The sequence below is a fragment of the Lycorma delicatula genome, chromosome 12 (assembly GCF_047948215.1).
Source record: "Lycorma delicatula isolate Av1 chromosome 12, ASM4794821v1, whole genome shotgun sequence".
NCBI classification, from domain to species: Eukaryota; Metazoa; Arthropoda; class Insecta; order Hemiptera; family Fulgoridae; genus Lycorma; species Lycorma delicatula.
Window position 1 is genome coordinate 18,028,348 of NC_134466.1, and position 24,845 is coordinate 18,053,192.

The window sequence follows — 24,845 nt, forward strand, 5'->3', positions numbered from 1 at the left end:
GTGTGCGCACGCGCGCGCGCGTGTGTGTAATCCAATATGCAGGGTTGCATTAAACAATGTAAACAGCTTTAAATTTCAAATCTGAGGTGTACTAGGAGGTAAAAACAAGTTCAAATACGAAATTACTATTTAGTTACGTAATTACATAGTTACACAGTCTAATTACATAGTCAACATAGTTAGTACTTACTTATTTACGGTATGTGTAATAGTAATTTTTGTGAGTAATTCAATATAAACTCTACAGTTTTTCTTCCGATAATTAGCAACTCAAAACGAAATTAGAACAAAATTTAACAAGTGTGAAACTTAATTGTTTCAATAAAGCGATCCGTAAAAAAATTGTTGTCTGCTTCTCGTTTTTTTCAATTACTGTTTTTTCAAGTAATAATTTTTTCAACCAGGCATTGTTATTTATTTTAAATTAAAATTTGATAATAAGAAAAAATATCTACTTCTGGAGCTAGGAAATGCAATACCAGATAAAAATCCACATTCAGATAAAAATTATACTCTTCTCACGATAACCAATGCACATTTTAGCCCAAAATTCTAGGATGATCGGAAAATTTTTACCTAGATCGAACCAGAACGCAACTTAACGATTTCTTAATCAATAGTTTAAAATGTATACCACAATTAATGTTGTATTTTCTAAACGGTTTAAAGAATTAGCCGATAATACGTACACGATTTTCAAATGAAAGTCGACTAACTACGAGTATTATGTATCATATCACGCGTATGTATTCAACTCTACTATAAATTATACCACCTCCCACAGGAGATGTCTAGATCTGTAGAACAACATTTTATTCTATTAAAAAGATAATAAATAAATTACTTTACCCTTTAACAAATTATTTTACAAATAACGGACTTTAATACATAACATATACGATTATGAACTACCAAAAAATAATAAAGAAAAGCAGAAATAAATTTTTAAAGTTAGCGATTGTATTTTATTTAATATCACAACAGATAACATAAAAAGTAAAAGTCACGAAAACATCTTAGTAGAATCTTAGCGTCGTTCGTCGTTATGGCGGCGTCTTTATAGTGATTAAGACGCCGTGTGTCCTCCGCTCAGTCAGGAAGGTGGTTTGGGTGTGTGGTATATAATCAGGGAATTATCTCGATTTCTTTAGCATTTTTTTTATCCGACATTTTAACAATGTTTTCTCCCAACCTTTCATATATTTTTATAGAACGTTAATTTAATTATAATTACATAATCGTGCAACCGTTTATTTGTTATTTTAATTAAAAGTTTTAAAAATCTCATACATCCATAAAGTAATGACGGTAAAAATAAATTTTTTTATCGTAAACTGTTTATAAAGAAATTAGCTGAACCAGCAATGCTTCGCTATTGGTAGATTTGAGTATGTATATATATATATATATATATATATATATATATATATATATATATATATATATATAGAATAAATGAACATAATAGAAAGTTTGATAAAACATTAAAAAATTGAATATTACTGAACATCGCAGAATTTAATCTTTCCTTTTTTCCCTCTTTCCCTTTTCCAATTTTCTTCCCTTCCCCTCTTTTCCTTTTCCCTTTTTCTCTTCTTCCCTTTTTCACAAAAAATATTTTTTTTCACGGTGCTAATTTATATTCTAAATACGAGCCAAATCGGACCATAAGTACAATTTTTTGAAATATTTCGACCCACGCCATCTAGCGGGTCCAAACTAACTGAGAAACCTTCACTGGCGTGCGCACAACACTCACGAAAGTTTCATCGTAATCGGATGAATGGTACAGGAAAGCATACGGGGGGCAAACAAATAAACACTAATTCATATATATATATATATATATATATATATAAGATTATACGTATCTGTAAAAATGATGACCGAATTTCGCGTTACCGATTGAACGATTAATCACTACGTAAAAAGGAATAAATAAAAATCTTTATTTATTTATTTATTTAACATCCCCGTAGATATAACGTTATAACTGATTATAACCGTCTACATTGTTTTTATTTTATAAAGCGATATTAAATTTTTAGTGTGAAAAAAGGTTATGGGATTCGAACCCAGAACTTTTCAGACAAAAAGTATAGTTGCAAACATTATACGATAAACGACTTAAACAGACCCCCATTATATTTTATATTTATTTTCTATAAAGAACTAAATACTGCGAATTTTTCAATTCTTTATAAAATTTTGTTTTTAAGAAGTAGGCGTGAAATCAAAATTATTAATGTCGCTAATGACTATAATTGTTGATGCGACTATAAATAAAAGAATTTTAAAAAAATTAATTAAACTAATTTTTAATTACGTGCCCGTTTTAAAAGATGAGAATTTAATGGAAATTAACTTTTTTTCATAGAATGAATTTTATTATTCTTTTATAATACTTTCCCAGCTTTATAGTTGCGCTATACTCGTACAGCTAAGCAATATAGAATATGAGAGAAAATAAGCTAATCGGGTGAGATTCTGCACGTTCTAGGTTTTTTCAAACGATAACGTTTCATTATTCTTCCTCTTCTAGATCCTTTCAAGTAAATTTTCGAATATTCGTGGAAAAATTTCCGATCGCCAGCGTCCTAAAAAAGAGTAGTTTACACGACTCGACTAATAAATGGCGTACAACGATTTCAAAACGAAATAGGTGACCCAGAGTTAGATTTCCAGACCCCTTGGATGACATTCAAAGAAAGATTTCTGCCGGTCCGAAAATATCTATACCTATGTTATCACAACGAACCGGTGTCAAATATGCCGCTTGTGAATCTTACTTCTTGCCGTAAGATTCTACACGATTTAAATTCGGAACCGTATCGTGTAAAGACTTAACAGAACAGACAAACCGAAACGTCATAATTGTTGCCACCGGCTTTTGAAAAAGATTATCGATGGACAGATTGCTCTATTTCATATCATTCGAGGCACGGTTCAATTTATACGGGCGTGTTAATCCTCAAAACATAAGGTATCGGATGATTGAAAATACTCATTGATTGTTTGAGCGCCACTTCAAGATGAGAAGATGTGCTATTTCTGGTAATCATATATTTGGGCCGATATTTTTTGATCGGACTCTTAAGTACAGAAGTGTACCGTACTTTTTTTGAAGAATTCTACGTTCGATCAACAGATCGTGGAAACATTACGGGTTCTTCTAACAAGACGAAGAAACGTGTCCCACATCAAACTATTCATTAGCACGTGTTTATGCATCTGCAGAGGGCGATTGACTCCGTATTCCAAGAATTTGTCTACTTGAGATTTTTTCCTACGGAGTAAGTTTGAAAAATAATGTCTGTAAATCGATCTTCCCACTATCGATAAACTGAAGGTGAACATTCAACAAGAAATATAGCATTAAGCGTAACACATAAGAGCATCGCTACGCAGGGCGCTTGCTTCGAACATCTTTTGTTAAAATATAATAAATTTGTAAAATTTTGTTAATCTAAATACAGAATTTAATTTAATTTATGTTTTCATATCATTTATAAATCGTTGTATGTCATAGCTCTGTTTGGTCTGTTGAGTTTCGGTTTTAAATTGTTGATAAGTTATAATTTGGTTCCGGATGTCTTTAGAAAAATTTCAATTTCAATTAAAAATATCTTCTAGGATGCTTTTTTCTGTTTAGCATCCGGAACAACCGTAAGGTATTTCCTCAGAGGATGATATGTATGAATGTAAATGAAGTGTAGTCTTACACAGACTCAGATCGACCGTTCCTGAGAAGTGTGGTTAATTGAAAACTAACCACCAAAGAAAATCTAACCCACCGGGTTGGTCTAGTGGTGAACGCGTCTTCCCAAATCAGCTGATTTGGAAGTCGAGAGTTCCAGCGTTCAAGTCCTAGTAAAGCCAGTTATTTTTACACGGATTTGAATACTAAATCGTGAACACCGGTGTTCTTTGGTGGTTGGGTTTCAATTAACCACACATCTCAGAAATGGTCGAACTGAGAATGTACAAGACTACACTTCATTTACACTCATACATATCATCCTCATTCATCCTCTGAAGAATTATCTAAACGGTAGTTATCGGAGGCTAAACAGGAAAAAGAGAAAACCACCAAAGAATACAGATATTCAAATCAAATCCGTAACTGTCTTTACTAGGATCTGAACCTTAGAATTGTCGACTTCGAAATCAGCTGATTTACGATGACGAGTTATCCGCTCTATGAATGTAATGTATTTTTTCCTTTAACCGAAAATTTCTCCTAATTGGTAGAAAATTTTCAATTGCGGTTGAAAGTATTTCAGCCCGTACTTTCAACCGAAGAATTTCAGAATTTTCAACCGTCAGAAATTCCTCTATAGAATAAAAATCAGTAGTCGGTTCATTTGATACAGAATATTGCTTGAATAAATATGTATATAAGACTTGAAATGTAAATGTTCGTACGTTCAAAATCTTAAATTTCAAAAAGTTATTCACCGATCGCTTTAAAATTTCTACACAACGTTGCATTCGAATACGCGCGTTTTTTTGTATATCTCCTATTTATATACGGAAGATGTCACACTGTGACAGGTGAAAACTTTTTTTTTTGAAAAACAGTGGTACCTGTTGGATGTAAAAGCAACACACGGTATACTAAATATTTTACGAATCCATTTCAAGAATTTTGGTATTTGGGAAGTAGAATTACTAAAGATGGACGAAGCAGGAGCGATATAAAATGCCGAATAGCACAAGCGAAACGAAGAAATTATATATTAGTAAGAAATATAATTTGCTTACATGAAAAATTAATTTAAATGTGAGGAAAAGATTTTTGAAAATATATGTTTGGAGTGTCGCTTTATATGGAAGTGAAACTTGGACGATCGGAGTATCTGAGAAGAAAAGATTAGAAGCTTTTGAAATGCGGTGCTATAGGAGAATGTTAAAAATCAGACGGGTGGATAAAGTGACAAATGAAGCGGTATTGCGGCAAATAGATGAAGAAAGAATCATTTGGAAAAATATAGTTAAAAGAAGAGACAGACTTAGGCATATACTAAGGCATCCTGGAATAGTCGCTTTAATATTGGAAGGGCAGGTAGAAGGAAAAAATTGTGTAGGCAGGCCACGTTTGGAATACGTAAAACAAATTGTTAGGGATGTAGGATGTAGACGGTATACTGAAATGAAACGACTAGCACTAGATAGGGAATCTAGGAGAGCTGCATCAAACCAGTCAAATGACAGAAGACAAAAAAAAAATTTCAATGTTTCCGATATGTGTAACCGCTATAGACTAAAAATCTATTGAACCGATTTACGAGCGGGGAAAAACGGGAAAAGGGAAAAATCGAAAAAGGTAAAAGAGAAGAAAAGAAAAATGGAAAAAAGATAAAACGGGGAAAAAAGGGAAAAAGAAATGGAAAGGGAAAAGGGGGAAAATGAAATAAGGGAAAGAAAATAGTGAAGGAGAGGGTTAGTAGTGGTGGGAAGGGGAAATGTAACGGGGAAATCGTGGAAAAGAAAATGATATGCTAAAAAATGAAAATGGGAAAAGGGTAAAGGGAAAAGAGAGAAAGAGAAAAAGTTTATGATGTTCCATAATATTCATTTTGTTAATGTTTTTTCAAACTTTCAATTGTGTTCATTTAATCTGCATATATATATATATATATATATATCTAGCAATAGCAATAGCGAAGCAAAATCTAAAATAGCGATAAAATCTAGCAATATCGAAGCAATGCCGGGTCTGCTAGTATTAAATAAAAACATTCGTACTCGTGGAATTAAAAAACAATCTCCTTTTTATATGTTGAAAATAAATAAATTTTTCATCCATTAACATTTAAAGTTCCCAAATACAAAAAGTATTTGGATTTTTATTTAAAATTCGTACGGCTATTGACCTAGAATACAATCATCTACAGTAATTAAAAATTTTCTATATTTACCGTTATTTTTATAATTTCTAATTATAATAAAATTAAAAAAAAAAAAACAATTAATGAACTTACCGGAAGTATTGTGATAATGAAGTTCCCAGTCGGTATTGATAAGATGTATTAATTCTTGTGCGTTGAAAAGGAGGGAGGTGATATCGAAGGATGTCGGCGGTGGGGGACAGATTATCAATATTATTCGAGAACCAGCCAATGAAGGCGATAGCCAAAAACTTATAGCGATTATGGTACTCAATGCACCTGCCATAAACATGCCGCCACATCCCTCTTCCGCCGCCACTACCCTCCTGAAAACATTAAAAGAGTTATTATAACTTAATTAAAATAGATTTTTCTTAAAAAAAAGGATTCTGATAAAAATCATAATTACTAAACTGGATTAAAATCTACATTAATTAAAAAAATAATAAACCCTTTCACGAACAATCTGTAACTATGGATAAATCATTGTAATATGTTTTTTTTTTCAGGTACATGTACCGATGCTATTCATATGATTCGTGCGTATTCTCAAAAAAAATACTACACGGTTTCCCATATAAAACGCAACCCAACCTTATATTGGTAGGTACTGAAATAATAAAAAGGCATGTGTAAATGTAAATGTAATTTCTATTATTACCATCCATTACCTTACATTTAGAGTAAATGTTGGAAGTGGCCGCCATCTTCTTGAATACAAGGGTTTCTTGCAACTTTTTTTAAAGTTTGTGTCTGGATATTTAATACAGCTTGTTCAATATTGACTTTCAATCGTTCAAGTGTTCGTGGTTTGTTGCTGTAGGCTTTTTCTTTGAGGTAACCCCGTAGAAAAAAATCCGCCGCAGTCAAATCTGGAGATCTTGGTGGCCTGGCCACAAACCTCGACCGATAACACGATTACCAAAGAATTCCTCGACGAAATCAGAAGTTGAACCTGCGTAGTGCGATCTCGCACCGTCATGTTGTCGCCGGCAATAGGACCGATTATTTTCTTCCGCGATATCGCGCACCACACACCCGACTTCTGCGGGTGTAATTGTTTTTCGTGATAAACGTGGGGATTTTCAGCACTCCAAATTCTACTGTTTTGGCTGTTTACGTAGCCGTCCAAATGAAACCGTGCTTCATCTGTAAAAAACAACGAATCCATAAAATTAATTCCCTCACGCAGAAATCAACGGAACCGTTGACAATATTGTAGCCGTTTTTCTTTGTCGGGCTCAAGAAGTCGATGAACCGTTTGAATGCGATAAGGTCGTAATTGTAATCGTTTGGCGAGGCGAGTAATCTGTCTTTGATTTCAGTGACTGTATCTGTATTCAACACTGACGCAGATCTTTTGTATTCCTTGTTATTAACAGAACCGGTCTCTCTAAATTTTGCCACTAACCTTAATACTGATGTTTTGTTAGGAGCTGATTTATCTGGGTACTTATGGTGAAACAAATCTTGCACTGCAACCACTGATTTCGTATTGAAGTACGTCTCGATAATGAAAACACGTTCATCTAGCGAAAACACCATCTTGTCTCTAGGAATACACTGAACGTTATGATTGCATTGGTGTTACTATCAGTAGTGTTCTACTGCGTCGCCGCGATGTTCAGATGTTGCACGAGTCCATTTCAGTAACGAGTAGGGGAGTAAGCATGACTTTTGAAATTTCATGGATGAGTGATTGATGAGTTGCGTTTTATATGGGACACTCTGTACTATTTCATTTTGCTGTTCAGATCGTATATAATAGTATATAAATGATTTGGAGTCGTGCTACTTGGTTATAAGGTGTAAATGATGCCTAAAATCTCAAAATATTACTACTTGCCGTACATCTTCTACAATTCATCTTTATCTCCGGTTAATCTTATCTGTAATCTATTTATTGCGAATCTTAAAAAGCACCAGAAATTTTAATTTAATGTCATATACAGGATGAGCAACATAAAACCGAACCCGTAATAAAACCGCTAGCCAACACTATTTATGAAAAACTCTTTTACGACTAGCGCTACTAGTGGATGTATATGTTACTGCTGATTATTGCTGTCGTTTGTCAGGTGGTTACGTGTAAGTGCAGTATACGTATTGTTGCAGTACAGTTGTGTTTGTGTAAAACGCCTTACTCAATCCAGGATAGGATGACTGTACTTGAGACCTACATTCGTTCAGCATCGTTTGAAGAATTGCGTCATTCGTAGAAAAATTTCCGAATGCCTGTATACCAGCGAAGAGTAGAATGCACGATTAAATCGCCAATAAAAAAATGGCGTACACAGGCCACAGGCCGTGGCCGATATTGAAAGAATTACTGCCGGTCCAAAAAACATCACTACCCAAGTCATCCCAAAAATCTGGTGTTAAATACACATCTTGTCTTAAAATTACGAATTTTAATCACGAATTAAAATTGAGACCGTACCGGGTTACAACTGAAGCAGACATACAAACTGAAACGACTTGATTATTGCAACCGGCTTCTCAAAAACGTTGTTGTTGGTGAACGGATAGACCCGACATCGTATTTCATGTCAGACAAAGCGTAGTTTAATTTATCCGGCCGTATTAATTCACACAACACCAGGTATTGGATGGCGAGGAATCCTCACGAGATATTCAAACGCCCAGTTCACGATGAGAGAATTGGTGTTTGGTGTGTCCGGTAATTTTGGTGTCTTTTCCGGAAATCGTATAGTGGGACCAATATTTTTTTGTCGGATTAATTTCTTTTATTAAACTACGAATAATCATAAGAATTGTATTATTTCTGTAAATCTGATATGTATTACATATAAATGAAATCGGACAGGTAAGAGTTTTGAAACAATTGTTTTTATTTTTTGCTTATTATATGGAACGCTTAAAAATTGTTTATTATTTAATATTGTATATCTATTGGCTGTTACATATAAAGGGTGACTCAAAGAAATGGGAAATTTTGAAAGTTGTGTTGGTAGCTGTGGGCGATTCGTACCACTTGATAAGTGGCACCAGCCTCTCTAACCTAACCTCCCATTTAGTTGCCATGGATCCTTAGAGTGGTGCGCAACGTGCATTTGCTATCAAAGCGTTTTACAAAAACAATGACAGTGTGGAGGGAACGCGTAGAGAATTTCGCCGTCATTTTAATCTGGGATGGCACTACCGTGTTCCATCAGCACGTGCAATTAAAACATGGATATCTAATTTTGAGGAAACCGGTTCGACGATGAAAAAGAAGCCTCCAGGCCGTGAGCGAACCGTCCGTACACCACAGAATGTTCAAGGTTTACAAGATGCTGTCACACGAAGTCCACATCGGTCAATCCGTCGTCTCTCAGCATCTTTAAAATTGCATAGTTCAAGTGTTCGAAGAATGTTACTGAAGGAGTTGCAATTCCATCCGTACAAGTTGCAGATCGTCCAGGAACTGAAACCGAACGATGCAGTTGTGCGAGCACAATTCTGTAATGTAATGCTTCAGAAGATAAACGATAACGAAGGGTTTGTTCACGAACTGTGGATGTCAGACGAAGCGAATTTCCACCTCAGTGAATTTGTTAACGAGGAAAATTTCAGATACCGGGCACAATAAAATCCTACGCAGCTACACCAGCGTCCGTTGCACAGCCAGAAAGTGACCGTGTGGTGTGCTATGTCATCTTACGGTGTTATAGGACCTTATTTTTTTGAGGATGACTACGGTTTTGCGATAACAGTGACGTCGGCTCGTTACGTAGCCGTGCTTGAAACCTTTGTTGTGGAACAACAAAAGAGATTTCCACCGATTCTTAACTGGTTTCAACAAGACGGAGCAACGTCACATACTGCACGAATATCGACGGCAGCTGTACGCCGATTGTTTGGACAACGTGTGATTTCACGAAATCGTGACATTAGATGTCCTCGCAGATCGCCTGATCTCTCACCTTGCGATTACATTTTGTGGGGTCACCTTAAAAGCAAAGTGTTCCACAGTAGACCTGCTACAACGGAAGAACTGAAGGCAAAGATCCGAGAAGCAATTGCGGAAATTCCGGTTGAGATGTTATGTCAAAACGTGAACAATTTGACGAAGAGACTTCGTGAGTGTTTACGTAGAAGAGGAGGTCATTTTTATAAAATAAACTAAAATGCATGTATCCTAAAATGGCAACATTTACATGAAATTTACAATTACATGAAATAAAATTCATTTTCTAAAAAAATTTTTCATTAACGTTATTTAATTTTTAAAATTTCCCGTTTCTTTGAATCACTCTTTATTTAACACGTATTTTTTTTTAAGGAAAATTCTTAATCAATTACAGATTTTGAAAACAGAAATGTAGTGTCTTACCTTTTTTTATATCAGTATCGTGTAGTTAAAAACATTTTTATTTATATTACAGAAATGTTTGTTCTTTTGAACGGAAGAAATATCTGCGAGAATCTTACCGTATGATTTAAAATTTCATTGCAACTTTTTTGGGTACCACTGCGTTTTGTTAAATTATTATTTTATTTTTTTATGAATTATTGATTATTATCTTAAGGATTTATTATTAAAATTTACTGCCTTAAAATAAACAAATTGAATTTCACGTCCAATATTTTTTTTTGATAGTCATATCATTCACTTCATAACATATTTTTCCTTTTTTAATAAAACTAGTGTAACGAATGGACTTTAACGAATCGAATATTCGTGATGTAATATTGCACTTTACTGTGTAAGTGTAACCCTTGATTTTTATCGTTAAATCCGATTTTACCAATCGAATCTATTTCTGTTTTATTTATTTCTCTTTCAATAAAACTAGTATAATCTCTTGTAAACTAATACTTTTTTTTTAAAAGAAGAAATTTGTATTAAAAAAATTGTTTCATATCAGTAACAGCATTTACTATTAAAACAAGCTGTAGTATATTTTCTTTTAAATTTTATTATTTCAAGTACATTATCAAGTTTTTGTACGCTACCTAGTAGTATCAAGTACTTCTATCTAGCAGCACGAAACGTAAAGTTACATTAAAAAAAGAATAAAATGACATATTCGAGGCCCGCGGTTCATCAAATGGAAAAAAAAGACTTTGCCTAACAAAATTCGAGATATTTTTCGAAAGTATTCTTTATTACCGATCTAATTAACCCACCTCTTACTGACTAAGTTCTAACGAACTACATGATTTTAAAAGCACAAAACTGATTGACTGTGCCGGTAAAAGATACGAAGAAAGTTTTCAAAAACTAATATCAACGAGTGGACAACCCGAACAGGAACACACGTAAGTGTACGCGTGATTGCGAGTTGACAAAATTGAAATTGACAAATAGCGAAATAGATAAATAGTGTTTGCACTTTTCTCACAGAAGTTTTTTTTTTCTTTTTTACCGACACATAATTTTGAAGCTTATGCGTAGGATATAAAAACGGAATTTTTATAACGTATAAAAAAATGTCTAACCTGACCAGGATTCAAACCCGGGACCTCCACCTGAAAGGCTTAGATGCTGCTACTTTGTAAAAGAGATCGAAAATTAAAAATTTTATTCAAAATATAATTTATTTGGAATGTTTTTTTTTTTTTTTGACTGGTTCAAATTATCTTCCTTTATCTAAAAATTAATATATACGTGCATATACCTATTCATATTTTCATAAACAATTTTTGGGTCTTCATTTCAACTTGTTTAAATATTTCATAATATAAAATGAAAATTTAGATGTTAACGAAATACCGACTATTTATTTTATAAAGTACTATGATAGACTTTATAAAGCATTTTCTATTCATTGAATATCGCTAGTTAACAAGTTACCGGCAGTGTACGAATATTTCCAGGATAAAGCCGACATTTTATTTTCTTTCTAGCCTCCTACACCACCGTTAGATACTGCTTCAGAGAAAAGATGAGACGGTGCAATATTAAAAGGCCGAGACGATACTACTTGCCCACCCCGGCAGTATACTAGAAATAACTTGGACAAAACCAAACTACCGGGTAAAGTATAATTTTCCTATTTGCTTGATTAAATTCTGGGTAAATATGTTCGGTTGACAAATTAATTTTCTAATATCATTATTATTATCGTTATTCCTTCTTGCTTTCAAGTCTAATGATACTCTCCTATAAAACATTACGTTTCATTTGAAAGTTATAATTTTTATTTTGTACGAAATAAAAAAAAAGTTTTCGAGGAGCCATGCCTATGAAGAATGTAGCAAAACTACACGGCGTATACTCGTTATACAGAGTTATCATAAAAGAATGGTGCGGTTTCAGTAATTCATAGGAAGATTGTAGGGAAATTTCTAGATGTTATATTAGTGCCCTGAAAGCCTCCAACCCAAACGTATGTTTATCAGCAGTTGTAACCAAACGTCAGTTCTTGTATTGTTGTTGCGGTGAGTTACATAGCGAATTACTATGTTCTCGGATAAAGACAAAGCAAAGGGTGTTTTATTGATACCTGAATTAAAATCCGTAATTTTAGTTCAACATGCGTTTCGACGTGAATTCCGAAGAGATCCGTCGCACAAAAATAACATAACACGTCGGTTCAAACGATTCGAAGAAACCGGATCGGTTAAGAAACAGAAATCAACCGGCAGACCAAGTGTACCAGACGAAACGGTTGAACTTATTAGACAATCGGCAATTAGAAGTCCATCCCCCGTCGAAGCGTCGAATTAGGTAATCCAAAATCTACAGTTCACAAAGTTTTACATAAAAATCTGAAATTACACGCTTATAAATTCCAGATACTGCAGGAATAGAAACCCGATGATGGTGTAAAACGTTACGATTTCGCTGTTGAAATGTCGGACAGTATAAGTGAAAACGAATCGTTTTTAGACGATATAATTTTTACAGACGAAGCTACATTCCACGCGAATGGATGCGTTAACAGACACAATTCACGAATATGGGGCTCTGAAAACCCACACGCAATTATCAACAAACAACGCGATTCGCCTAAAGTTAATGTTTTGTGTGGTGTGGTGTGATGATAAATCGTGTAATAGGGCCTTTCTTCTTTGCTGAAAAAACAATTAATGGAGTCGTGTAACTCGACATGTTAACCAATTACTGCTTTCCTCAGACGGATGAACTCGAAAACATTCATCGACTTCATTTCCAACAAGATGGTGATCCCCCGCACTTCACTGCGTCGGTCACGGACGCTTTGAACGAAAAATTTGGAGATCGATGAATAGGCCGGCAAGGACCCATCTTTGGCCTCCAAGGAGTCCAAACCTGACACCTTGTGATTTTTTCTTGTGGAGGTATATCAAAAGCGTTGTTTATACACAAAAACTTCGCGACCTTAACCGCTTAAAAAACAGGATTAATGAAGCAATGACAACTATTAACGAAGTAATGTTTGGAGAGAAGTTGAGTATCGTTTGGACATTTGTCGAGCAACTAAGGGAGCACATATTGAAATTTATTAATTATGTAAAAAAATGTTTGAGACGACAAATTTGAAAAATAAAAAAACATAATGTGTAAGTAATTCTGTTTAAATTTAAACCATGTTCAAAACCGCACCATTCTTTTACGATAACCCTGTATTTTTATTTTCTAGTGTTCGATTCACGTACTAATAAGCTTGTGAACATCAGTAATTTATAAATAGACTATACAAACACGGAGAAAAAAAAACATACTTCATATCCAGTTTTATATCTGTTCCCTTTCAACATTATTCAACCGGAAAGAAATTTTTTCACTTGTATAAATAAAAAAAAAGAATCAGCTTATTTAATTAATATAATGAAAGAAACTATTAAAAGTGACACAATCGATGATATTACAGTCACAATTTAAATAATACACATATTAGTAGATTCAAATAAACAAACATACCGGATTGGTCTAGTGGTGAACTCGTCATCGCAAATCATCTGATTTCGCAGTCGAGAGTTCTAAGAATCAAATTCTAGTAAAGACAGTTACTTTTATACGGATTTCAACACTATATTGTGGATATCGGTGTTCTTCGGTAGTGGGGTTTTAAGTAACCACGCGCCTAAGGACCAGGTCGACCTGAGACTACACAAGACTACACATCGTTTACATTCATACATATCATCCTCATTCATCCTGTGAAGTAATACCTTACGGTGGTTCCGGAGGCTAAACAAAAAAAGAGAGAGACACAAGAGAATACGTCGTTTGTTAACCTCGCTGTAAAAGTTTAGATATTTTATAACCGGAAAAGTTTGTTCAAACTGAATAAAAAAAAACCATCGTGCATCTCTTTGAATTTTTTTTTTTTTTGCTCGATGATATCACCACGTAAGGATATTTATTAAATTATACTTTGTTACGCTTTAAAAATTTTCAGAAGGATTAAAAAATAAAAAGATTGTCGATGCGACTATGAGATCTTTTCGTTCTTTACACGAAAAAATTATATAAGTAGACAACTTTTAATTAAAATAAAATTATGCAAAATTAACGATAGATTCCAAAAAAAATGTTTGTTTTTGTAAAATGTATTGTAAATGTTTGTTGAAGTAAAAAAAAAAAAGGTGCCGATCTTGTTTTTTTCAATTATTTTACAAATTATTATAAAAATTTATAATTATTATTTCACCAAAAAATATCTGAATGAGCTTGGCACGGATCCGAAGACGGGAGACAAATCCCTTTACGCAAATTTAATAAAAAGTGTTTAATAATAATCGTCGAGCAAAATAGATAAAGATTAAAAAGAATCTGACAACAAAGGTGAAAAATTTTACTGGAATCGATTATTATTCTTATATAATGGAAAAAAACACTAGTTGACATAAAATTTGGAGCCGAAAAGGGAATAGGTGTTCTATATAGTATTTTATATGCCGTTTTACTGTTTTGTGTTTTCCTTTCTTTCTTTTTCCTGTTTAGCCTCCGGTAACTACCGTTTAGATAATTCTTCAGAGGATGAATGAGGATGATATGTATGAGTATGAATGAAGTGTAGTCTTTTACATTCTCAGTTCGACCATTCCTGAGATGTGTGGTTAATTGAAACCCAACCACCAAAGAACACCGGTATCCACGAACTAGTATTCAAATCCGTGTAAAAATATCTGGCTTTACCAGGACTTGAACGCTGGAACTCTCGACTTCCAAATCAGCTGATTTGGGAAGACGCGTTTGCCACCAGACCAACCCGGTCGGTTGAATATGTATCCCGAAACAACCATCACGTAACGTTCGTAAGTTACAATCTCTTAAATTTATTTGTTTCATCTCATTCGTGAAACAAACAACTCAAATAAATTAGTACAACTGTATATTTGCTTATTCACATCTGAATTATATTGTGATGGGTGCTGTAGACCTATTATTTGATATATAACAGTCGATTGATGTCATTTCATGTCAAGCCAGACATGTATAAACATAAACATGTCAGTAAGTCAAGTAATGAGTAACTTAAAGCGATGGATTTTCTTCAGTATGAGTTCAGCTCTTGGAATGACTTGTTGCGTTATTTAGTTGTGGTAGTGGTTTTATTATACAAATATTATAAAGATTGTTTCATAAGTGATACCATAAATATATTGAAAGATTTTTATGATAGAAAAACTTTTGGTACTATGTTATTAAACATTAAGTTGTGTATGTGTGTGTGCGCGGGCGCTGTGTTTCCACGGTGAAACAATTTTATAAAGTATTTTAAGTAATTAATTATTTGTAAATTAAAACATAATTAGTTTTATAATTAATTTATTTCTGTGGAAATATTAACGTTTACTTTCAATCATTTAAAACATTTAAAATTTTTCAATCAACAAAAATCGGGCTTGTAAAATTTGTCAAATATTTTTGTTAAAGATGCCCCGTTGGTATAAAGTTAATATACAAAAAAAAACGCTTACGAATAACTGGATTCGAAGGGTTCAAGCACTTCCGGCCCTAAATTAAATTCCATCTTCAGGAACTCTCATATTCGTTCTATTTGTAACGGTTTTGAAACTGTTGTCTCAAGTGTCTGTGTCAACAGCTGTTAGATAACAGTTGAGACCACCAAATTGACAGGACGTTTACGTTGACACAGTTTTATACATATCAGTACCAACTGGTACGTTTTAAGCAAATAACAAGGTTTTTTATAATTTAAATGTGAAGTTTTAATTACCGTTACAAATAGGACGAAAATGAGTTCCTGAAGATGGAATTTAATTTAGCGCCGAAAGCGCTTGAACCCTTCAAATTCAGTTGTTCGTAACCGGTTTTTTGTATATTAACTTTAATTATTTTTGTTACGTTTGCGGCCTCGACTATAGCTATCCTCTCCTGGATTGAATAATGCATTTTACACGTACACAACTGCACTCACAATACCGCAACGACACGTAATCATCTGACAAACTGCAGCAACAATCAGTAGTAACATATATATTCACTAGTCGCGCTAGCTGTGTGAGAGTCTTCCATAAATACTATTGGGTAGCATTTCATTACGAGTTCGGTTTTATGCTGCCCATTCTGTATTACGCGCACCCTTTTGTTACAAACGATAGCTTAGATTCTACTATTACATTTCTGAGTTGAACGCGGTTTTACGTGAAGCAAAAGTCGATTAATCTACGGTAACAGACGGCGTTCTGGTGGAATTTTTTAAGTCAGCACCTAGAAAGTTTCTATTTGTTGTATTATTTTTTTTTTTTAATCGCGTCTTTGATTCAGGTCATACATTCACTAGTTTCTCAAAGACCATAATTTTTTCAATTCATAAAAACCGGACCTTACTAATGGACAAAATTATAGAGAAATTTATTTTATTAGTTAGATTTGTAAAATATAAATTGTTGAGACGGTTAAATAAACGGATGGATAAAAATAATATAATTGATGAGTGTCATACTGGATTAAGGAGGGATTATTCCACTACTGAAAATACTTTTAATTTTTATATACGAGCATAGGAGCAGTAAAAAGATTTATTCTGTTTGTAGGTTTTAAGTCTTTCTTTCGATGCGTTATTTTGTAAGTTGCACGAATCGGGTTTGGCCTATTTTTTTAAGGATAAGGGATTGTACTTTAAGTTCACAACCGTCCCTCACGAGTTACATAAATATATACAGGCGTGTATTGAACACCCATACATAAATGGAACCTCCCATTTTTCCTCCCACCTGGGCGAATGGTTGGTGATATCAAAAAACTTTACTTAGATAGGTTTTAGGCCCTTATCCAAAGAATAGTAGGAACTTTAAACAAATTTCATAATTTACTTAATAAAAATGTTACAACAATTTTTTTTTGGAAAAAGCCACCCCATTTTCATTCCCATGGTGCGATTTTTGCAATTAACTAACTCAACAAAATTTTGGGTATTTTTAGGGAACAATTTCAAAGTGACTGACGAAAATTACGACAGTTATCGTGTCCACAAGAAAGTGAAATATGTATATATATAAACTTTTGAGCTGATGGTGGTTTTGGGGTCTCGGGGATGTGAAATCATCCGGAAGTAAATTCATGGTACGCATTACAATAGGCATGTTTCTTATGAAATCTACCTAAAAGAAGAAAAAACATCAAAACATAAAGTAGATTAGAATAAAATTAAAAGCTAATCTTTAGCTGAGCAATGGTTATTTAAACAAAAATATTATTTATTACTCAATTTTCTTTTTCATTGTAATAAAAAAAAAAGTTAAAACATTTTTTAACGGACGGTATTTCAGAACATTGAAGTTCAAAACCACACTAATCGAATAATTTAATAAGCGATGAGGACTTCAACCGGTTCAGAAAAAGCGGTTTCGAGAAAATGGGTGTAAAGTTCATAAGTGTCACGATCATAAATAACACCGATCTTGAATCCAAAGCAACAAATATGAAGCGTCTACACCCGTGCATGTTATCGACAATGATCTCGAAATGTACATTATTTTTTTGCCGAAATATTTGTAAATGAGTAATTCTTTTAAGTCAATTTCCGTGAAACTGTACTACTTTTTATTTCATTTTCATATCGCGGACGTGAATTACTTCTTCATTTTCTTTTTGCATCGACAAAAATAAATAAAAATGCTCCGTAATCTAATAGTAAAAATTAAAAAACTTAATAAAAATAAAAAAACTCACAGGTCGTACTTTGCCGCAAACGTTTCTGAGATACGAAAACTTACTGAATAATTAAAAATGTCGAAATGTACATATCAAACCGTCGTAATACTCATACTGTTCACAATAGAAAATTTTTTTAGAAAAGATAAGACAGCTGCAAACCTAAATAACCGTGGCAGAACTTGAGACGTCAGGTCATTCACCGCGCTTCAAAGTTCTACCTGCATCTCTAATACTTTGACTCGCTATAAAATCGCAAACATTAGGAGTTTCAATTTAACAATTTACAGATATTTTTGAAAAGTATATACAAAATGTCCCATATAAAACGCAACCCATCAATCACTCATCCATGAAATTTCAAAAGTCAAGCTTACTCCCCTACTCGTTACTGAAATGGACTCGTCCAACATCTGAACATCGCGGCGACGCAGTAGAACACTACCGATAGTAACAACAATGCAATCATAACGTTCAGTGTATTCCTAGAGACAAGATGGCGTTTTCGCTAGATGAACGTGTTTTCATTGTTGAGTCGTACTTCAGTATGAAATCGGAGGCTGCAGTGCAAGATTTGTTTCGTCATAAGTACCCGGATAAACCAGCTCCTAACAAAACATCAGTATTAAGGTTAGTTGCAAAATTTAGAGAGACTGGTTCTGTTAATAATAAGGAACACAAAAGATCTGCGTCAGTGTTAAATGCAGATACAGTCGCTGAAATCAAAGACCGATTACTCGCCTCGCCAAATAAATCGATCAGATGTTTGTCTGCTGAAATTAATTTGTCTAAATCGACCGTTCATCGGGCGACCAAACGATTACAAGTTCATCGGGCTCAAGAAGTCGATGTAATCGACTTCTTCGGTTCCGTCTATTTCTGCGTGAGGGAATTAATGTTATGGATTCGTTATTTTCCACAGATGAAGCACGGATTTATTAGGATGGCTACATAAACAGCCAAAACAGTCGAATTTGGAGCGCTGAAAATCCCCACGTTTATCACGAAAAACAATACACCCGCAGAAGTCGGACGTGTAGTGCGCGATATCGCGGAAGAAAATATCGGTCCTATATTTTTCGAGTACACCATTAATGCAGAACGATATCAAGATATTTTATTTCCGTTCATCCCACTCTTGGAAGAGGAAGACAGACACTGCTGGCTGCAACATGACGGTGCGACATCGCACTACGCAGGTTCAACTTCTGATTTCGTCGAGGAATTCTTTGGTAATCGTGTTATCGGTTGAGGCCTATGGCCAGGCCACCAAGATCTCCAGATTTGCCTGCGGCGGATTTTTTTCTACGGGGTTACCTCAAAGAAAAAGCCTACAGCAACAAACCACGAACACTTCAACGAAAGTCGATATTGAACAAGCTGTATTAAATATCCAGCCACAAACTTTGAAAAAAGTTGCAAGAAACGCTGTAAAAAGAATTGAAGCTTGTATTCAAGAAGATGGCGGCCACTTCCAACATTTACTCTGTAAGGTAATGGATGGTAATAATAAAAATTAACTTACATTTACACATGCCTTTTTATTATTTCAATACCTACCAATATAAGGTTGGGTTGCGTTTTATATGGGACACTCTGTACTTCTAGAAAACGCAAAAAAATATACACTGTTTCTTGATTCGACAATGTGGAAACCTTCTTTAAGGCAATTCAGGGCCGATTTAGTTGCGGTCGGACTGTAGCAATGTAAATACGAACACAATCTTTAGGGATCGCCATTATAATGATGGACTATAATAACTCTAAAATGAGCGAAAGGAAGGAGGTAATGAAATATCCATTCCATTATTATAGCCGATTATCATAGTCAAAGGTTCACAAGATATAATAGCAATGCACGCCTATTAAACACAGAAACAATTTAAATGGTTTATAGCAGTATTAACATAACACATGCAATGCTATTAAAGTAATTGTTATGTTTAAAATAGGGTAACGATAATAAGTTGTAGAACAAGAACAGTAATAAAATTTGAATTATAATTTAAATTTATACAATATTGATTTAATAAACAGCAGTCATTTTGTAATAAAACTGATAAAATTACCGTATAATTCAATATTATATTATAAACAACTCATAGTATCACAACGAAATACAAATAATGAAACGATGATTCAAATAGGTTTTTTAATACAATGATAATTTCATTAATAATAAAGTTTCTGATTTGATTCCCGATCAGATTTAGCAGATATTATTATTTAAGATACTGACAAAAGATAATAGTATAAATAATCTTTTGTTGAATCGTGTAGAAAAATTATTTACTATTATAAGCAATTTTACATATAAATACCAAGTGAACCAAAAGTTATCAGAATTTTTTTGAAAATTATTAAAGAAATATTAAATTTTCGATATTCCTCTTATTGGTGAGGTTGAAGATTACTTCATTCCATGAATTTCTTTAAAGATTAGAAAAAATTCTTTCAGTAGGCCCTTAGATTTCACCGGTGCTAAGTAGGGGATAAAAAGGATTTCCACCGTAAAGTTAAGAAAAAATTCAAATTTACTCGATACGATAACGGTTGCACGTGAAAAAAAGGTTCAAATGTTTAGCATACGAGAAACCCATCTTACAATTCCAGTAACATTTTGGTTATCCCTTGCCGTAAGGGTTGGTCATATCAAAAATAGTTTCGGAAAAAGGTTTTAGGTAACGTTTAGAGAACTGACGACCAATTTAAACCGTTTCGATACTGTGCCTGTTAAGGGAGGTATGATTTTTTATCTTCGAAACCCCATTTTTTCCACCCCCTGGGCCAACGATTGGTAATATCCAAAAACTTTACTTAGATAGGTTTTAAGCCCTTATCCAAAAAAAATATAGTAGGAACTTTAAAGGAGTTCGATATTTTATTTAATAAGAAAGTTATAGCGATATTTTATTTTCTTCTAAAAAGCCCCGCATTTCTACCCCCGTGGTTTGATTTTGCCTATTAACGAACTTGACCGAGATTTTGGGCGTTGTATTTTATGTATCAAATTGAAAGCGATTGGCTTTAAATAAAAACCCGTGCAAAAATCGGATGAACCTTTGCACATATGTGATACGCAGCATCTCTAGTATGGCCTTTAATCACGCTGCATCACTTCGTTTAGTTCTGAACACGCAGCTAGCACGTAAACATGTCTACAACAATAGCATCTCCCCCGTAAGTATGAAGTGCGTGCGGTAATTCGATTTCTTAAGGCTGAGGGGTGTAATGCGGCTGAAATTCATCGACGAATAAGTAATGTGTACGGTGAAACTTCAACGAGTGAAAGCAAAGTGCGACAATGGTGCAGGAATTTTAAAGCAGGACGTACAGATGGTCATGATGCAGGCGGTCAGGGAAGGAAGCGAGTGTCAACCGATGATCTCGTTGAGCGAGTGGATGAGGCGATTCGAAAAAATCGTCGGTACACAATTTCTGTATTGAGCGATTCGTTTCCTGAAATTTCAAGGCCAGCTATCTACACCATTGCGAGTGAGAGACTTCAATACCGCAAACTGTGTGCGAGATGGGTTCCAAAGATGCTGTCCGACCAACACAAAACAATGAGAATGGACGCCCCCTAACGTTTCTCCATAATGTAATAATACCATAACATAATTCCATAATGAAGGAGAAGATTTTTTGAACAAAATTTTAACAGGGGACGAGACACAGGTCCATTTCGAAACCGAAGAAACAAAAGAACAATCCAAACAGCGGATGCATTCTCATTCTCCCAGTAAACCAGAAGAAGTTGAAGCGAACCTTCTCCAACAGAAAGCGTATGGCTACTGTGTTCTGGGACCGGAATGGAATTCTCTTGGTGGAATTCATGGAACGTGGTACAACTATCACGATACCCTCATACTGCGTGACTCTTCAACGTCTACGAAGGGCGATTCAGAATAAGCGGAGAGGAATGTTATCATCAGGCATTGTTTTTTTCCATGACAATGCTCGGCCGCACACTGCAGCTGTAACAAAGAAGCTCCTGCAGCGTTTTCGTCGGTAAGCGTTTGATAGTCCGGACTTGGCTCCATCCGATTTTCATCTCTTTGCTCAAATGAAACGCCGGCTAGGAGGACATCATTTTGGCACAGACTTAGAGCTGCAGACCGGCGTAGAAACACGGCTGAAAACACAGGCGGCGCCGTTCTATGGACGAGGGTATTGGAAAGTTGGTATTACGCTAATAAATAAATTTTTTTTTTATTTTCACTGTGGCTTTAATTTCGTGACCGATCGGACCTTGAAAAAAAATAACCGTCGTATAAATGTATATATAAAGCTTTGAACCGGTGGTGGTTTTGGGGTCTGGGGTATGTGAAACGCGAAGATATGTCGATATTTTCCGGAAGTCGAATCACGGTACCCGTTTCAATAGGTAGCTTTCTTATGAAATTTCCCTAAAAACACGTGGCAGGAGACCAATTTTTGATAAGGTGTTTATCAGAAATTCAATATTAATTACTGAAAATGAAAATTTATACCATCGTGTAGATTATACAGAGTGATTCAGGAGGATAGGGCAATACTTTGACAACTCATTCTAGAGGTTAAAAATAAGAAAAAAGTTCATATAAATATAGGTCCGAAAACGCTTCGTTAGCGAGTTATACAGGATGAAAGATTTCGCTCGAGTTCCTCCGGGTAATTTAAAGCTTTCTGAAATTCTGGGAAGGTCAATTAAGGGGCAAATTGTTTCTTATGGTTTTTGAGCTGGCAAATCTAAAAAATAGATCCCAGAACTGTATCTCTCTTAGTTTCTAAGATATCCCATGTAAAACGCCAAACATAGCGTCAAAAAACACATTTTTTTTACCTTTGACGTACAATAACGTTGTTAAATTGGGAATAAATCATACATGTTTTAAACGTAAACTGTAGAGAATTTAATTATAAGAAGATTAATGTAAATCAATCTCATCAATCATTTGGCGATTTGCAATAGATATCACTGTTGATTGCGCAGCCTCAGCGTAGTAAGTCGATAAGCTAAATTGCTTTTTTGTCGTAAAATCTTTGTACATGATCTCCCGAGTGGAAAAAATCGGTTTTATCTTATCTTTCAGAGCGACAAAGTATGCCCCCTTTCCGAAAATTGTCATTTCGTTTTAGCGGCTATAAATGACACCCGTATCTCATCCCTATATGAGACTATACGGGTCAAAAAGTCATCGCCTTATTTACTGGACCGAGTTAAAAACACCAATGCGTTACCCAACCGTTTCATTTTGTATTTCCATAAGCATTTTAGGCCCTCGAACTGCACACAATTTCCGGTAATTCAAATTCTCGAGATAATTTCATAAAGATGCAAATCGGAAATCTTTGGAAAATACACGGGAAGAGATGCGATGATGAATTGTCTTATTTTTTAAATTTCTTTTTCAATTTGCACGCACCAAATCGCAGGTAATCTAAAGACGGTTGCCGCTCCATTTCATCATTGTAAAAGCTTTACAGTTCTTTATTAAATAATCACACCCGTTTCCATGCAATTAAATCACTAACCGCATTTGTTCCATGAATGTTACAAATGCGATATGAATTTCAACCGGTTAATTGTTTCTTGCATGCAAGAAATGGATCACAGATTGAATTTGACACACCGCAGGTGCCTCAGTTTTTTTAAATATTATAAACACACTCCAATAATCGTACAGACTAGAAAATTGAACAGTTTCGGCCCGTAGCTAAAATTAGTGGGAGTGCTGCACCAGGAAATTTTTTTGGACCTTTTCAAAGCCACGGTTAAAGTTTTCTGTAAAATAAAAAATCCGATAAAACAATGAATCAAATAGAATAGCTGGGAACAGGATAATAATCTAATTCTACCCTTTATCACATTTAAGAATATGGTACACGGTTTTTAAGCTCATTGTGCTTAAAGACCGTATTCGGTTTAACCGAATAAATAATAAAATGTCAAAACAGATAATATTTTTTAGTATTGTTAGATAATAACTGAATAAATGTCCGGTTAAAAACACTACAGTCCAGTGCTGCTTAGTTTAAATTTCTATGTACAGAAAAACAAATACATAATTAGTTTTTTTACTAATTACCATCTCTTTTGCCCTTCCAACGTGTTTTTGGACAGATTTGGCAATCAAAGAGCCCTTGCTTTACCCCCTCTTCTGATCACTATTGAAAAACCAAGTAAACCGCTTTCACATTCCTTCCACCGACTAAACTAGAAAAGGAAATGAACAAGGAACGTTTCATACACACGCGGAGTGAAAGAAAAAAATACCTTCCGCCAGCCCGCCAGGGTCGACAATGCGGGAGCGACAGTGCTCTCTCCCCCTCACAACCTCATGTGCAGCTTCTTGTGTGCATGTGTACAACAGCCAAACACCACCGCTGGAACTGTGAATAGCACAGTTCCAAAGGAAGGTTTTTGTATGTTTTTCATAAACCGGAGGATGGCTTCTAACATTAAGGTTAGGGATTATATATTGTACGAGTATAAAGAAAGAATTAAAGAAAAAAGGACTCGTTATATTAAATATTGTTGATTATATCAAGTGGAAATACTGGCGTTGCAGTTCCACAGTGCCTATACGCAAGCCGCCACTGCAACTGAATAAGAACGATATAAATTTTTTTTTAAATCATGTGAGTCAGCGAGTACGCGTACAATATCGATGTTAGCGTTGCAACGGCAGTATTTAAAAATAGAATTCACTTCTCTCGATTATATTAGAAATTAAGCGCTGAATATTGTCTTGAAAAAATAAATTTCTGCAGTTTTATTTTTACGGTCGCAGGTAACGTTTTTAAATGCCTAGATCCATTTCTGTTTTTTTTAGCTTATGACAATGGAATTTCTGATGGAACCATCCTATAATAACGAACGGATCAACAATGTAAAAAAAAAAAAACTTTTT

The 24,845-nt window shown here is 34.5% G+C and overlaps 1 protein-coding gene across 1 annotated transcript in view; it reads right to left on the minus strand.

The window, feature by feature from the left end:
* LOC142332979 (retinal guanylyl cyclase 1) overlaps positions 1–24,845 on the minus strand; it is a 424,869-nt gene that overhangs the window by 397,427 nt on the left and 2,597 nt on the right. Inside the window, exon 2 of the mRNA XM_075379736.1 lies at positions 5,985–6,217. Within this exon, the coding sequence (XP_075235851.1) occupies positions 5,985–6,183 (199 nt within the window). The 5' untranslated portion in view covers positions 6,184–6,217. The remainder of the gene's footprint in view (positions 1–5,984; positions 6,218–24,845) is intronic.